The sequence below is a fragment of the Erpetoichthys calabaricus genome, chromosome 17 (assembly GCF_900747795.2).
Source record: "Erpetoichthys calabaricus chromosome 17, fErpCal1.3, whole genome shotgun sequence".
Lineage (NCBI taxonomy): Eukaryota > Metazoa > Chordata > Cladistia > Polypteriformes > Polypteridae > Erpetoichthys > Erpetoichthys calabaricus.
Genome location: NC_041410.2, coordinates 7,102,727 through 7,119,862, shown reverse-complemented (window position 1 = coordinate 7,119,862; position 17,136 = coordinate 7,102,727). Strand labels below are relative to the sequence as shown.

The 17,136-nt window shown below is 45.7% G+C and overlaps 1 protein-coding gene across 3 annotated transcripts in view; it reads right to left on the bottom strand.

Moving 5' to 3' along the window:
* Positions 1–673: 673 nt before the first annotated feature.
* LOC114642620 (calcium-binding mitochondrial carrier protein SCaMC-3-like) overlaps positions 674–17,136 on the bottom strand; it is a 71,746-nt gene continuing 55,283 nt past the window's right edge. For all 3 annotated transcript variants that reach the window (XM_051920701.1, XM_051920702.1, XM_051920703.1), the window contains 4 exons: positions 14,726–14,833; positions 13,171–13,338; positions 2,798–2,948; positions 674–2,708 (listed from right to left, as the gene is read on the bottom strand). In XM_051920701.1, coding sequence (XP_051776661.1) covers positions 2,524–2,708; positions 2,798–2,948; positions 13,171–13,338; positions 14,726–14,833 — 612 coding nt within the window. In that variant the 3' untranslated portion in view covers positions 674–2,523. The remainder of the gene's footprint in view (positions 2,709–2,797; positions 2,949–13,170; positions 13,339–14,725; positions 14,834–17,136) is intronic.

The following is a 17,136-nucleotide window of genomic DNA, read 5'->3' as shown; positions in this document are numbered from 1 at the left end:
GGGTGTCCGGTGCAGGGTGAGATGCCAGCCCAGCCTGCCAACCATCTAAGCTCCCATCCATTCATCTTCTCTTAACTCCATTACCCGAGCCCAAGTCTATCCCAGCAAGGCTGGGCACAAGGCAGGACCAGGATTCGAATCTACAGCCGGGCCTAGTTACGGTAGACTTCCCCCCCCCCCCCCCCACCACCCACCATCACACTCACTAACTGGGCCAAGTTAGAATTACCAGTTCATCCAGATGGCACGTCTTTGGGATGTGACAAGAGCGGAAAAACAACCAAACCATAAGACAGTTAGAACGGAGCCCAGGACAAAGTGCAAGTGCCAACCACTATGCCAGCATGCTGCCCGGGTTTAAAATCTTATAATAAATAATTTGTGTGGCAAGGAGATCAGGCCCAGGAAACAATGGGGGCGATGAACGGCGTTCAAGGTGCATATACTTGTTTAAAAATAATAAAAAGAATATTTGATATGTTGGACGAAAGCACCGCCGTGCAGACACACAGCCTTAAGACGCTCAGAGGTGCTGTGCCCACTCCATGAACCACAAGTCTGGTGGGACGGCTGGTTAAGACTTCGGCACCTGGGTGTGCTGCCTGCATTGTGGATATCTGAGCCAGTCTTAATGACACCCCCCCCCCCTCCCCACCCACATGCAGCGCCCCCATTCTGGACCAGTAAAATAATTTGTCCTGACTTTGGGGTAATTTAATTGCACGTCACTTTGTCTGTCCGCGGACCCCCGCACTGACTGTACAAGTTTGTGGGTGCATTTTTTTTTTTTGGTATCTTCGACATGCCATCCCTCAGCATCCTCATCGTTTCACGTTCACCATTTTTTGGCAGGTCCTCATCGCCACATTCGCCTCTCCCAGGTTGGCCGTCACCGGTCAGCTCCTAACGCTTTAGCGGCGCTCGCTTTTAAGTAACGGTGACCTCTTCAAGCCTCATAAGCTTCCTATCCACAACTAACTAGGGGTCTTGGGCAACCGGTGAACCGGAGATACGACGGTGACACTTGAGTCCCATGCCACGTTTTCCACTAATGGTGCTTTCCTGGTGACAAGATGGGGTATCGGGGAGGCCAGAGGACGTCATCACTTCCATTTTGGTTTTTTGACATGGATTCTCTCCTGTTTCTTTTCTGGAAGTTTCTTGTTCATTCTATAGAGCAGGTGGTCCGCACGTTCAAGGATCTCCAGACACACTCAAAGAGTTTGTGCAAACGCATGCAGCTGAGCTGTACACGTACCTTGGCTGCCCACCTGACACTTCCTTCTTCTTCTTTTAGTTTTGGGACATTAATAGCGGACATCGACGACCACCACGTCGGTAGCGGGAGGCACTTGGCTCGTCTAATGAACGTTTGGAGTTGGGCAGGAAACCCAAATCAAAAAAATTTGCATCTTCAAGTCATTTGACTTCAAACCCCCTGAAGCCCGAGGTCTAATCATGCTGTGGTGGTGTATGAGTAGAAAGAGGAAGAAGGAGTGCGGTGGACCCCAAGTTTTCGGAAAGAAAAATAAATCAGGTGTTCAGTTTAGTCCCTGATAGGAAACACCCTGGGCATTAAAAGCTGGCAGTGCTTTGTAGGTGAAGTCCTTTCACATTCATGCCAGAGTAGGCATCAAGTATTCCTCACGTTTCAGTGTCCATCCATTAGTGGGTCATAAGGAGCTGGAAGTCCCTGGTGGGACAAACCCCAAGTGGGATGCCAGGGCACGCACACTGGGCCAATTTTGAAGTCACCAGTCACTCTCAGGTGGAGAAAACACAAATGCCATGCATTGACTTGACCGCGTTTGAAGCCCGGGCATCTGCCGGCAGTGAGATGCCACCCAGACATCGCACCCCTTGAAGTTTCCATCCATTCATCTTCTCTTAATTCCATTACCCGAGCCCTAGACAATCCCAGCAGAACTGGGCACAAGGCAGGAGGACCAACCCTGGGACAGGAGTCGAAATCTACAACAGGGCCTACGAACGGTAAACCACCACCACGCTTACTAACTGGGCCAGGTTAGAGTTACCAGTTCTTCCAGTTGGCGCGTCTTTGGGATGTGACAAGAACCGAAAAAAACAAAGACAGTTGGAACTGAACCCAGAACAAAGTGCAAGTGCCAACCACTATGCCAGCATGCTGCCCGGGTTTAAAATCTTCTAATAAATAATTTGTGTGGCAAGGAAATCGGGCCCAGGAAATGATGGGGGCGACGAGTGGCTTTCAAGGTGCATATGCTTGTTTAAAAATAATAAAACCGAATATTTGATATTATTGCCGAGAGCAAAACGAGGTTCTGAGATGGCTTGCCATCTGCAGATGTTTCAGTACATGTGCAGAAATGCCACGCTGTCACTAGCGGACGGCACACCTTTCATTCCACCTCTTGTGGATCCTGCTTGGCTCAACGGATGGGGAGACAATCTGAACACTGAAGCCGATTCCCTGCAGGATCTGCCCGGTCCTTGTCCAGTGCCCAACGGGGATGAAGACTGGGACCACCGTTGTTAACACTCTCACTTTGACACGACTCCCAAGGCCAGCTTCATATTTTCATACACCACATAGCTGATGCTGACGGCCGGGATCACCTTCATAAAGTTGGGCGCGATGCCTCGATACAAGCCAAACACTCCTTCCCGCGATACGATCTGCCGGAACAGGCCCACCATACTGAGTTGCGGCTCTCCCTCCAGTGAAGCTGAAACAACAGAACAGACCAGGAAGCTCTTGAGGGGCACCAAATGGTTTTACCGATCGACTAAACTCCTACCGAGAGGGTGGGCTTACCTTGTGCCTGCATTCGGGTCCGGACGAGAGCAAGCGGGTAGCTGGCCAGTTGTCCACAAGTGCTGGATGCCGTTCCACAGGCCAGAAGAACCAAAACCCCGGGGTCCGGAGACGTCTGGCTGTAATTCTGGAGCCACGTGTTCTTCAGAGTCTAATTGAATGAAAAGGAGCAAGAGACTGAGACTGGCATCACGTAAAAGAGAAGATGGCATCAAACAATAGTGTTAACGGTCGCTACACACTGCATTCACTTGGTCCGTTCCTGCCGCCTCGTCCACTTTAAAATACACGTCTGAGGAATTAACTGTGTTCAGGACGTCACCTGAAGGGGAGCTGGTGGGTGGTGTAAGGGGATGGACCGTCTACCGAAAAAAAGAGAAGGAGCTGGGAGAAGAGAGAATTAAAGGGAGCGAGCCGAGAGGCACGAAAAACTCAGTGTGTGGAATCGGTTTGGGACGCACGCGAATAGGAGTGCCCGCTGACCAGTGGAGGTCAATTAAACTTTAATTCAGAGACTTGTAGATCATCTAATTCGTGTTGCCATCAGGGAAAGTAGTGTTTCTTCCCAATGAAGAGGCGTATCGGCGAAAATTAAAAGATTTGTTGTTTGGTGAACGTGAAATCCATATACGCGTAGCGGCAGAGACGTGAAGAGGTTGGCACCCCCCACAGTCCACTCACTTCTCATTCGTGTGAATGCTATTGACAGACACAGCTCCTGCACTCTCGGCTATAAGCGGTATTGGAAATAAAATACAAAGAGTAGAAGACAAAGTAGAACATCGTAAAGAGGATCAAAAACTTGGCGCCATACACATGCAGAGCAGGTTAGAGATTATGGAAGTAGGAAAATTCGAAAGACTCAAAAAAATGATAGTGAAGATTGCATTAGCGCTAACAAATGGAAATTATTACTCGGCGAAAAAACGGAACAGCGAAAAGAGATCAAATATATTGTTTGGATTTCAATTTTAAGTTGGACACTTGTAGATCGTCTAATTCGTGTTGCCATCAGGGAAAGTAGTGTTTCTACCCAACAAGGGGGCGTATCGACGAGAATTAAAAGAGACGTAAAGAGGCTGGCACCCCCACAGTCCACTCACTTCTCATTCGTGTGAATGCTATTGACAGACACAGTTCCTGCGCTTTCAGCTCCAAGCGGGGTTGGAAATAAAAGATAAAGAGTAGAAGACAAAGTAGAACGTCGTAAAGAGGATCAAAAACGTTGTCGCGATACACAAGCAGAGCAGGTTAGAGATTATGGAAGTACAAAAATTTGAAAGACTCAAAAAAATGATAGTGATGATCACATTAGCGCTAACATACGGAAATTATTCCATCCATCCATCCATTTTCCAACCCGCTGAATCCGAACACAGGGTCACGGGGGGTCTGCTGGAGCCAATCCCAGCCAACACAGGGCACAAGGCAGGAACCAATCCCAGGCAGGGTGCCAACCCACCGCAGGACACACACAAACACACCAAGCACACACACTTGGGCCAATTTAGAATCGCCAATGCACCTAACCTGCATGTCTTTGGACTGTGGGAGGAAACCGGAGCAGACACAGGGAGAACATGCAAACTCCACGCAGGGAGAACCAGGGAAGCGAACCTCAGGTCTCCTAACTGCGAGGCAGCAGCGCTACCACTGCGCCACCATGCCGCCCATACGGAAATTATTACTCAGCGAAAATAACAGAACAGCAAAAAGAGATTGAATACATTGTTCGGATTTAAACTTTTAAGTCAGAGACTTGTAGATCGTGTAATTCGTGTTGCCAGCGAGAATTAAAAGATTCCAAAAACGTTGTTGCGGTATGAAGTCCCGTGAGATGGAGACATTTAACATGAGATTCTTACAAGTCACGTCATACTTTCAACTATTTTCAAACAAGACTTCGGTCATCTAACCTCTCAGTCGTGTGAATGCTTTTGTCAGACACTCTTCCTGTGCTCTCAGCTCTTATAAATTTTATCAGGACAATAATTTTATACGTTCTAGAAGACACGTCAACGAGTAAGCGAAGAAGAGAGGGCAGGGACAAACATTCGAGAAAGTCCTTTTATTTATTAGAGAGAAAGTAACGATATTCACTCACAGGCAGTTCCATCGTGACAACGCAACGTAGAAGTCCAAACACGGAATCAAAATTCAATGCGATCTTGAAGAAAAGCTTAATTCCAAGTATTGTTTTTACTAAAGTTTGAAAGTAAAAGTGAAAATAACGCAGATGTAACAATTCTCATGAAAACAACAATCTCTTTAAATTGTGAATCCGGTAAAACAAACCCGGGGGCGGGCGAGCGCAGTGAGCAGGCAGCAGAGCCCCCTAGTTTAATAAAAAAATGATGTTAACATACACCGGATTTTCTCGTTACAGTATTCAGCTACATTTTTGAAAGATAATTTTTTGCAAGATATTTATGGACCTAACTGTATATATATTGTGATGGATGGCCAGGGCCCATGCCTGGCTGGGACGCCCCTTCACCACATCTACTAGGGGGACAAGGGTGGGAAGCCCAGTATCTCCCCCTGGATGCTAGATGGCAGCCTCCCTGGGTTGCAGCAGTGCCTCAGACTCCCCCAGGGCTTCATGGGGGTTGGAGTTCTGTGCAGCTCTGTGAGGTTCCACAGGCGCCGCCAGTGGGTGCTGCAACAGGAGCAGCTGGCCCCTTTTCGGCACTGGTTTTGCCTTATCTGGAAGTGCAGCTGGATGTCAATAATCAACCACCTGCAGCACTTCTGGGTACCCAATAAAAGGAAGCCAGCGACCACCACTCGGCGGCCAGAGTCAGGAGGAGGAGGAGGACTAGGCTTGTGGAGGAGGAGGAGTGGTGGTGGAAGTGATAGAAAAGTGCTTTTGTGTGTTACTTGTGCTTGGGACTGTGTTCTGTCTGTGGGTACATGGAAGGCGTAGCCTGCAGACGAAGAAAATAAAAAAGTATTTGTTTTATTTTACACGTGTCTCCCATGTCCAATCTGTGTTGGGTCAGGTGCTATATAGCGTCATTCTTACTACATATACTGTAGAATATAACTTGATAAATCCACTCGAATGAACCACGCAGACCTCAAAAGCAGGGCCTGGGACGGTTGCCCCACTTGCCACCCCCCTAATGCTGCTCTTAGTGCTCGGTCGCTGTGAAAAAACAATCTCGCCAACAGAACGGCAATACTTCCTCACCGTGATCATCGCGGCTACTCCTTCGCAAAAGTACACGAGTAAAGTCGGCCCGCATATTCACTGACTCCACTCACCCACACAGGCAGTCCGCTGCACCTCTCGCTCGTGTGCTCCGATATCTCACTCTGTTCTCTCTCCGTCATTGTTGTGTGTGCATTAACTGGAATCGCATGACCGTTGATTACGACAAAATGTGTTACATCATTGCATTGGTTTTGATGGATTATTGTATTGTCATCGATGCTGAACACGTATGTAAAATTGGAAGACACTCTCTTTGCCAAAAGTGGGTTTAAAAATTCAGTTGCCAGATTTGCCCCAGACGAACAAACAGACAGAGGAGTCAAGATAAATAAAATCATTTCATAAAAAAATGAGTGAATCGCACATTCGAGGGCATCGGAGGATATGCACTTAAAACTGAAGCCAGCAAGCACTCGGACTCTGAACAAACTACCGAGACACGGAGGTGACGCAGAAACCCGGACCACCTGTAGGAGGATCAGCTTAACTGAGCTATGAGCTAAACAAGCGGGCGACAAATGAACTTGAATGGCCTCCTCTCGTCTGTCAGATTTCTTATGCGTGAAGAAGACTGAAATGGACTGAAACCGTGGGCCGAACTCAATTCTGGGATGCTGTGGGGTCTGTGAGGCAGCAGAGCTAAACCACTGTGCGGTCCTTTAAAAATAGATAGATAGATAGATAGATAGATAGATAGATAGATAGATAGATAGATAGATAGATAGATAGATAGATAGATAGATAGATAGATAGATAGGAAAGGCACTATATGATAGATAGATAGATAGATAGATAGATAGATAGATAGATAGATAGATAGATAGATAGATAGATAGATAGATAGATAGATAGAAAAGGCACTATATGATTGATAGATAGATAGATAGATAGATAGATAGATAGATAGATAGATAGATAGATAGATAGATAGATAGATAGATAGATAGATAGGAAAGGCACTATATGATTGATAGATAGATAGATAGATAGATAGATAGATAGATAGATAGATAGATAGATAGATAGAAAAGGCACTATATGATTGATAGATAGATAGATAGATAGATAGATAGATAGATAGATAGATAGATAGATAGATAGATAGATAGATAGGAAAGGCACTATATGATTGATAGATAGATAGATAGATAGATAGATAGATAGATAGATAGATAGATAGATAGATAGATAGATAGATAGATAGATAGATAGATAGATAGATAGAAAAGGCACTATATGATTGATAGACAGATAGATAGATAGATAGATAGATAGATAGATAGATAGATAGATAGATAGATAGATAGATAGATAGATAGATAGATAGATAGGAAAGGCACTATATGATAGATAGATAGATAGATAGATAGATAGATAGATAGATAGATAGATAGATAGATAGGAAAGGCACTATATGATAGATAGATAGATAGATAGATAGATAGATAGATAGATAGATAGATAGATAGAAAAGGCACTATATGATTGATAGACAGACAGATAGATAGATAGATAGATAGATAGATAGATAGATAGATAGATAGATAGATAGATAGATAGATAGGAAAGGCACTATATGATTGATAGATAGATAGATAGATAGATAGATAGATAGATAGATAGATAGATAGATAGATAGATAGATAGATAGATAGATAGATAGATAGATAGGAAAGGCACTATATGATTGATAGATAGATAGATAGATAGATAGATAGATAGATAGATAGATAGATAGATAGATAGATAGATAGATAGAAAAGGCACTATATGATTGATAGATAGATAGATAGATAGATAGATAGATAGATAGATAGATAGATAGATAGATAGATAGATAGATAGATAGATAGATAGATAGATAGATAGATCAACGGTGGGTACTTTTCTATTATTGTGACGCACGGTTCAAAATCAGACAATCTACCCCTACCCACATCCTATAAACTTAATGTCACAAACCGGGTAGCAACAGTAACCTACAGTGAGTATAGAAAAGAATCCCCCCCTTTGAAATATTCCCATTTCTTTTATTTCACAGCCTTAACTGTAAACACACAAACTAATATTTCTTCCCAGCTTTACTTACTCAATGAAATCTTTAACATCCAAGTGAAAGATATCACAGCTACAGTTCAGAGGAATTTAAAAAAATCAAAAACAAGAAATCCTGAGATGAATAAAGGACCCCCCCCCCCCCAAACTCACTCAGGTGTCAGTGCCCACCATTTCCATTGCGGTTACTGTCTTCCTTCCACTTGTGATCAGTTGTAATGAGTGTGATCAGTGAAGCTGTTCCTGGTCCATTCATTCCCTTCCTTGGTAGTGTAACTGACAGCAAACACCTGACTGTGGGTGGCAGGTCACTTTCAAAAGATCTCAGGGACAGAGATGTGGACAGACATAAGGCAGGAGATGGAGACCAAAACATCTCCAAGGCTTAATCAATCCCAAGGAGCCCAGTAAAGTCCATCATAAAGAAGTGTTTGGTACGACTAGGACCCTCCAAACTGGATGGAAGAGCAAGGAGGAAACTGGTAAGAGAGCCTACCGAGAGGCCAATGGCCACTTTGAAGGAGTTACAGGACTTGATGTCAAAGAGTGGTCATTAATGGTGTGCATGTGACCACAATTTCACAACCGCTCCACAATTGTGGCTTGTTCAGGAGGGTCACAAGGAAAAAGCCACTTGTCAAGAAAGGCCACATTAAGACTCGTCTGAGCTTTGCCAGAATGCACCTTGAAGATTCTGATGCCAAGTGGAAAAAAGGTCTTCTGGTCAGATGAGACCAAAATCAAACTCTTCAGCCTCAATGCCAAACGGTCCACCAATGCAGCTCACCATCCACAACACACCATACAATGGCGGCGCGCTTAGACGCTGCGGCTGTGTGCTCTCCGACTCAGATTGTGTTTTTTCCACCCTGCCTGGATAAATACACGTATAGCCGGCAGGATATTTTATCTATCGGTTTACGGAGCGAGAGTTGCTCGACCTCCGAGTTTCTCCGCGTCCACAACATTCCGGACGACATCGCACGAACACCGGGCTCTCCGTGGATTACAATCCCAGCTTCAAGGAGCCGGCGGCGGCGCAAAGAACGTAAACAAAAGAGGGGGTGCCGAGGCAGCGTGCTAGTGAGGCTAAGGAAGCAGCCACACAAACCACCGCTTCCAAGCATTTTCTCCTCAAATGTGAGGTCGCTGGCAAACAAACTGGACGAGTGGCAGCTGCGGATTGCAACGGAAAAGATCATCAGGGACTGCTGCATCCTGCTGATCACGGAGACGTGGCTTAATCCACTCATACCGGATACGGCGATCGAGATAGCAGGCCACACAGCACACCGGCAAGACAGGACAGAGCAATCCGGTAAGAAGAGAGGAGGGGGGCTGTGCATTTATGTGAACAATAGCTGGTGCACAAATTCCACCATAGTCACCAGACACTGCTCTCCAGACGTGGAGTTTATGACAATTAAATGCAGACCCATATACCTCCCCCGTGAATTCAATGCTATACTGCTAACTGCTGTGTACATAGCACCTGATGCTAATGCTAACTTGACTCTGGGGCTTTTGCATGACACCATCAGCAGTAAACAGAGCAAGTATCCTGAGGCTGTTCACATCATTTCTGGGGACTTTAATCATGTAGATCTGAAAGCAGTTCTCCCTCAATTCCATCAACACAAAGTGTGCAACCAGGGGAGTAAAAACACTGGACAAGTTGTACACAAACATCAGACAGGCCTATAGGGCTAAACCCCTAGCACACCTTGGCCAGTCTGATCATACATCTCTGCTTCTAATCCCTGCATATACTCCCCTCAGGAAACAAGCTCCCATTATGACCAGGACTGTTACCATATGGCCCGAGGAGGCCTCCCAACAGTTGCAGGACTGCTTCCAGAGAACCGATTGGGAGGTTTTCTATCACCAAGACTTGGAGTACCACACTACTGCAGTCCTGGATTACATCAGGTTCTGCACGGACAACGTCACCAGGGACAGACGCATAAGGATTTATCCTAACAGGAAGCCCTGGATGACGAGGGATGTCCAGAGTCTGCTGAAAGCTAGGAATACTGCTTTCAGGTCTGGGGATGGGGCTCTTTACAGTGTAGCCAGAGCGAACCTGAAGAGAGGCATCCGAGAGGCCAAGGCAGCGTACAGAAGGAGGATAGAAGATCATCTGAGGAGTAACAACACCAGGCAGGTGTGGCAGGGTGTCCAGCACATCACCGGCTACAAATCCAGCAACTCCTTGGCTGCCGAGGGAGACGCTTCTCTGGCAGAGGAGCTGAACATCTTCTTTGCCCGCTTTGAGGCGACACCAACAGCAGCTCCATCACAACAGCCTGTTCACAACAGCAATTTACTCACAGTGGAAGAGTGTGAGGTGAGGCGGGTGATGAGGAAAGTGAACCCGAGGAAGGCTGCAGGACCCGACGGTGTGGCTGGACGGGTGCTGAAAGACTGTGCAGATCAACTGGCTGGAATCTTCACCAGGATTTTCAACCAGTCCCTGTCCCAGGCCACTGTCCCATCCTGCCTCAAGTCCTCAATCTTTGTTCCGCTGCCGAAAAAATCCAACATGAACAGTCTGAATGATTTCCGCCCAGTGGCACTCACATCTGTCATCATGAAGTGCTTTGAGAAACTGGTGCGGAGTCATATCATCGCCTGCCTGCCAGCAGACCTGGACCCATTTCAGTTTGCTTACCAAGCAAAGAGATCCACGGAGGATGCTGTGGCCACAGCCCTTCATGCTGCCCTGACCCACCTGGAGCAGCAGGGGAGTTACGCCAGACTGCTCTTTGTAGACTTCAGCTCGGCGTTTAACACCATCCTCCCACAACGACTGGTGTCCAAACTGGTAGATCTGGGACTTCCATCACTCACCTGCAGTTGGACACTGGACTTCCTATCGGGTCGCTCCCAGAGGGTCAGGCTGGGTCTCCACACATCCACTGCTCTCAGCCTCAATACTGGGACGCCGCAGGGTTGTGTGCTCAGCCCGCTCCTCTACACCCTCTACACATATGACTGTGTCCCCACTCACCATAGCAACAAGATTATAAAGTTTGCGGATGACACTACGGTGGTCGGACTCATCTCGGGCAAGGAGGGTGAGCTAGCATACAGGGACGAGGTGGAGTGGCTGTCAGAGTGGTGCACAGTCAATAACCTGCTCCTCAACACCAAAAAAACAAAGGAGCTTGTTATTGACTTTAGAAAAAACAAAACTGACATCCAGCCACTCATCATTGGCGGGGCCTGTGTGGAGAGGGTCCCGGTGTTCAGGTTTCTGGGTATGGAGCTGGAGGATGACCTGACCTGGAGTGCCAACACCAAGGAGCTGCTAAAGAAGGCGCAGCAGAGACTGTATTTTCTGAGAATTCTCAGAAAGAACCACCTCCCAAAAAATCTGCTCCTTGCTTTTTATCATTGTTCCATCGAGAGTGTCCTCACGTACGGACTGTGTGTGTGGTACGGCAGCTGCACTTCCTCAGAAAAGAAAGTGCTCCACAGGGTCGTCAGGACAGCAGAGAGAACAATTGGTTGTACCCTCCCCACTCTGGAACAAATCTACACCTCCCGAAGCCGCAAAAAAGCAATAGACATTTCACAGGACTAATCACATCCCGGTCATTGCCTCTTCCAGCTTTTGCCATTGGGCAAGAGATACAGAGCTATGAAAACCAGGACAAACCTTCTTAAAAACAGCTTTTATCCGAAAGCAATCATGGCCCTGAACTCAAAATAAAACTGCTCCATATTATTCTTCCAATGTGCAATATATACCTTAGGTCAACAAGTGCAATTTGTATATTTATTACTATTCGGTTTGTTATTATATTCTGTCTTTTTGTCTTTTTAACTCTTATTCCTCACACTGAGTTGATTGCACCTTCAATTTCGTTGTTCCTTTGTAAAAGTGACAATGACAATAAAGATCTATCTATCTATCTATCTATCTACACCATACCGACAGTAAAGCATGGAGGGGGCAGTATCCTGTTGTGGGGGGCCTGGGGCTCTCATTAGGGTAGAAGGAAAAATGGATGGGGCAAAATACCATCAGATTCTTGAGGAAAACCTGCTACCCTCTACCAGAAAGTTGGGCAGAATGTTCACCTTTCAACACGACAACGACTCGAAGCACACAGCAAATTTGACCCCACGGTGGCTGAAGGAGAAAAAAGTGAATGTCCTGGTGTGGCCAGTCAGAGCCCAGACCTCAATCACAGTGAAAATCTGTGGAAAGATCTGAAGATAGCAGACCAGCAACGCTCACCGTCCAATTTGAGCAAACTGTAAAGAAGAGTGGGGGGCGAATATTACACAATCTGGGTGTGCAAAGCTGAGAGAGAAGAATCCCAACTGACTCAAGGCTGTCGTTAAAGCAAAAGGGGGGGTCAACAAAATGACACTGACATGGGGGGGGTGATCCTTTATTAATCTCAGTAGGTCTTGTTTGTGTTTTTTTTTATCATTCTTCTGAATTGTAGCTGTGATATCTTAAACTTGGATGTTAGAGGTGGCATTGAATAAGTAAAGCTGGGAAGAAATATTAGTGTGTGTGTTTTCATTTAAGGCTGTAAAGCAAGAAAAATGGGAATATTTCGAAAGGGGGGGCTTCTTTTTTATACTGTATGTCTCTAATCGTAATAAATTAACCCTCCAGAACCCCACCCTAATATTAAAATTACTCTCCTGAATTCTAAGGCTGCACTCACACGGTGCCTTACTGTGTGTCACAATAACAGAAAAGTACCAAAAAGAATAAGAATGACACCTCAGTAATCCTGTAAGGTTAAGCGTTTAAACCCACAATCCCAGTTTGTAAAGTGAAGACAGGCAGAATAACTTCAGAAGGATCAGGTCCGCCACACGGGCACACAGTGGGCACCGAATAACAAATCTCACTCGCTGCCACTCAGTCAAGGTGGCTATTTAAAAAAAAGTTTAAAGCCACGGCTGTCAGCAGTTGTTGTGAGTGTCGGATGTGGCACATGGAGGCTGGCAGGACAGCACGTACCTAACTTGACCTCCAATGGAATCCCCCCAATACCCTCCCAACACACACACACACACACACACAGATACTCTTGGCTGGATTACTCATGTGATGTTTACAGTCTCGGCTTACCTCATAGACGGCCAGATCTATGCCAGCATATGGAATGATGCCCAGCATGTTGGGAACATAGCCCTTATAAAAGGCTCGAATGCCCTCCTTGCGCAGGATCTGACGAGCGCAGTCTGCCACGCCCGTGTACTGACCAGTCTTCCTCAAAGTCAGGCGCGTCTTCAGGACCTGATTAAGATAACATGAACTCAATTAGATCGGAGACATTTTATTAACCCCACGGGGGGACTTTTAGATGGACACAGCAGCAGAAACATAAAAGCGAGGATACAAACTGACAGGACAAATAATACAGCCGATCAATCACTCAATCAATCAATCACAGGACAGGACAGATAGTATAGCCAATCAATCACAGGACAGGATAGGTAGTATAGCTAATCAATCAATCACAGGACAGGTATTATAGCTAATCAATCAATCAATCACAGGACAGATAGTATAGCCAATAAATTACACAGGACAGGTAGTATAGTTAATAAATCAATCAATCACAGGACAGGTAGTATAGCTAATCAATCAATCACAAGACAGGTAGTATAGCTAATCAATCAATCACAGGACAGGTATTATAGCTAATAAATCAATCAATCACAGGACAGGTAGTATAGCTAATCAATCAATCACAGGACAGGTATTACAGCTAATAAATTAATCAATCACAAGACAGATAGTATAGCTAATCAATCAATCACAGGGCAGATAGTATAGCTAATCAATCAATCACAGGGCCGATAGTATAGCTAATCAATCAATCGATCACAGGACAGGTAGTATAGCCAATAAATTACATAGGACAGGTAGTATAGTTAATAAATCAATCAATCACAAGACAGATAGTATAGCTAATCAATCAATCACAGGACATGTATTATAGCTAATCAATCAATCAATCACAGGACAGATAGTATAGCTAATCAATCAATCACAGGACATGTATTATAGCTAATCAATCAATCACAGGACAGATAGTATAGCTAATCAATCAATCACAGGGCCGATAGTATAGCTAATCAATCAATCAATCACAGGACAGGTAGTATAGTTAATAAATCAATCAATCACAGGACAGGTAGTATAGCTAATCAATCAATCACAGGACAGATAGTATAGCTAATCAATCAATCACAGGACAGGTATTATAGCTAATCAATCAATCACAAGACAGATAGTATAGCTAATTAATCAATCACAGGGCAGATAGTATAGCTAATCAATCAATCACAGGACAGGTAGTATAGCCAATAAATTACAGGACAGGTAGTATAGCTAACAAATCAATCAATCACAGGACAGGTGTATAGCCAATCAATCACTCACTCACCTGGATTTGGATTTGATCAAAGGTGCAGCAGACCTGCATGTCGTGTGTCAATTCAATATGAAGACATGTGAACTGGCTGGTGATTCACAGAAAAGGGGAACAAAAGGAGGGGCCCGACACTGGGGGTGGGGGGTAGTTGGGGCGGATGGGTGTGGGCTTTTTGGTAGGAATTCCCTGTAAAAACATCTCTGAGCAATGAATGAAAATTTTTAATGGAAAGACGTATCTCACCTCCATGGGGTAAATAGTAGTCTGCGCTGTGGCCCCAGCTAAAGACCCCGCAACAAACCGCTCATGCACTTGTAGGGTACCTTCGTTACCCCGTATAGCCCTCTTGATCTGCAACAAAAAAAAAAAGAGGGAAGAACAAAATATTAAAAAAGACACTGCAGATAAAAGCAGAGAAGGAAGAGGATGAGGATGAGGAGGAGGAGGTTGGGAGCAGGCACTGATATCGCGTTGCTGCACCCAACTACACGATAAACCATCTGGATTGGGACCCGAGTGCAGCAGGTGACATCTCAGCACCACACTGGAACAGACGAATGGGAAATATCAGGGCTGAAGAGGGGGGTGGGGGGGAGAAAGGGATTGACAGGAAAATCAAGAGGATAAAAAGAAAGGGAACAGGGAGGAAGAAAAACAGACAAAGACGTAACAGTGTCAGGCACACGAACATCTGAGGACCTCTCATCACAGGTATGTAATACCATTTTGGGTCGAGAGGGGGCGCCGGTGTTAACGTTTTCCTCTCTTATTCTCACCGCCACACAGAGAAGACATCCGATGAGGAAAACTGACTCCGCCCCTTCAGGACCCCCCACACTATTGACGGGAGACGACATTCAGTCTCACACCGGACCGGAAGACAGGTGGGAGTTACCTCTCTGCCCAGCATGACGGCCATACTTAGTAGTTTGGGGAGACTTTCTGCTGGCGCCCGTAGCGGCCCTAATTTGTGTTTCTTCTGATGAAAAGATTTTTGTTAGAATTGAAACGGGGACCACCAGCTTGGCGCCCCAACAGTTCCAGTGGCCACTTGTTCTTCCTTTACTTGACTGCAACGGGCACAAAGTAAGTTAACACCACAAGTGACCCCCCAGTTGAGAATGCGGTTTATTCCACCGGGATTCAATAAGCAACAACATGGCTTACATCGGGGGTCTCCAACCTAAGAGAGCTAAATAAACGTGTGTGTGTTGGACACTGTGTTGTCGTGTCTGTCTGTGGCCAGGCTAGCTTTTACAATATATCTATATACACACTATCACACACGTGCAAGTAGGAGGCAGCTAAAGGGCCAGAATAGTTGTAATAAAACATCTGACCAGGGGGTGGCAGAGTGCGCGACTGTCTTTCTCATTTCCCTACAGACCTTTCCCAGGAAATCCTGCAAGGTTTCGGCCCCTTTGATGATGCCACTTCCGGTCCAGACGATGTCACGTCCAATTCCGGCCCCTTTGATGATGTCACTTCCGGTCCAGACGATGTCACGTCCAATTCCGGCCCCTTTGATGATGTCACTTCCTAAATGGGCCTTTAAAGCCTCCATCTTTGCCTCATGTAATCAGTTCTGTCTTGGACTCAGTCTTGTGAACAACTCTTTGAAAATTGACTACATTTGCAGCCGGGATACATTATACGGGTGACTGGTGTGATTATTTGTGACAACACACGCACACACGATATTTACTGTAAATAACTGAACGGCCTATAACTGCATATCTACAGCACAGCATATTTCTACTTTTCTAAAAGGACTGCTAAACTACCGGTGCCTTCCCCTGCGATGTTTGTGTTTCATTTTTCAAGCGGTAATCAATTAAAAAGCGCATTGTGAAGCTGCGAGGACCACCTCACCCAACCGTTAATCACTGCCTGCCTTCCTCCTGGGAGAAGCTGGCATTCTGTGAATCAGAGTAATGGAGTTCTGTGTACTCCTGCAGAAAGCGCTGAGCCGATAACCCGCGTCTAACGACTCTGGATGGGAATGCTGGCCAGGCGCCAGGCGTTTCAATTTCCGTACGTTTGCCGTGTCACCCGTCTCTGCCTCCTTCACAGCTCCAGGCCTTAGCCGGCAGCAGCCACCATCTCAGCTGTCAAACGTATCAAGTAACCCAGGACTCCGAGCCGTGGCCGAGGCTGCCTCGTTACGCATGGAAGTTAAATTGTCGACTCTAAACTATTTCCAAACAAAAGTCAGGTCTTCTTTTTTTAACCAACACCTTCGTTTAACTTTGTACACCTGTTCTGCTAAAGTTGGAGAACCAGACGTTACAAGAGGGAGCTGAACGAGGAGATCAAACATCAAAATGAAAGTAAAACTGCAACCGAGAAGATGAAGAGACAGTTGTCAGAAATCTAAAAATCACTCAAAACTTCAAAGCCAAAAGATCGTCAACCAGGGCAGCCTTTACAAAGAGAGCCGCTGACATGACAGTAACTGTTTCTGCTCTCGCAGTCTCGGATGAGAAATGTCACGACCTCTGAGGCCACGCCCCCCGCCGGCAACGCGTCACAAAATGGCCGCATCTGTCAACGAGAGGCTCTTAAACCTTTTTCCTCACAACCCACTTTTGCCTTTTTTGGATCTTTTACACCCAGAATTATCATTAGAGGATCTCTACTGACAGTCATTTGTG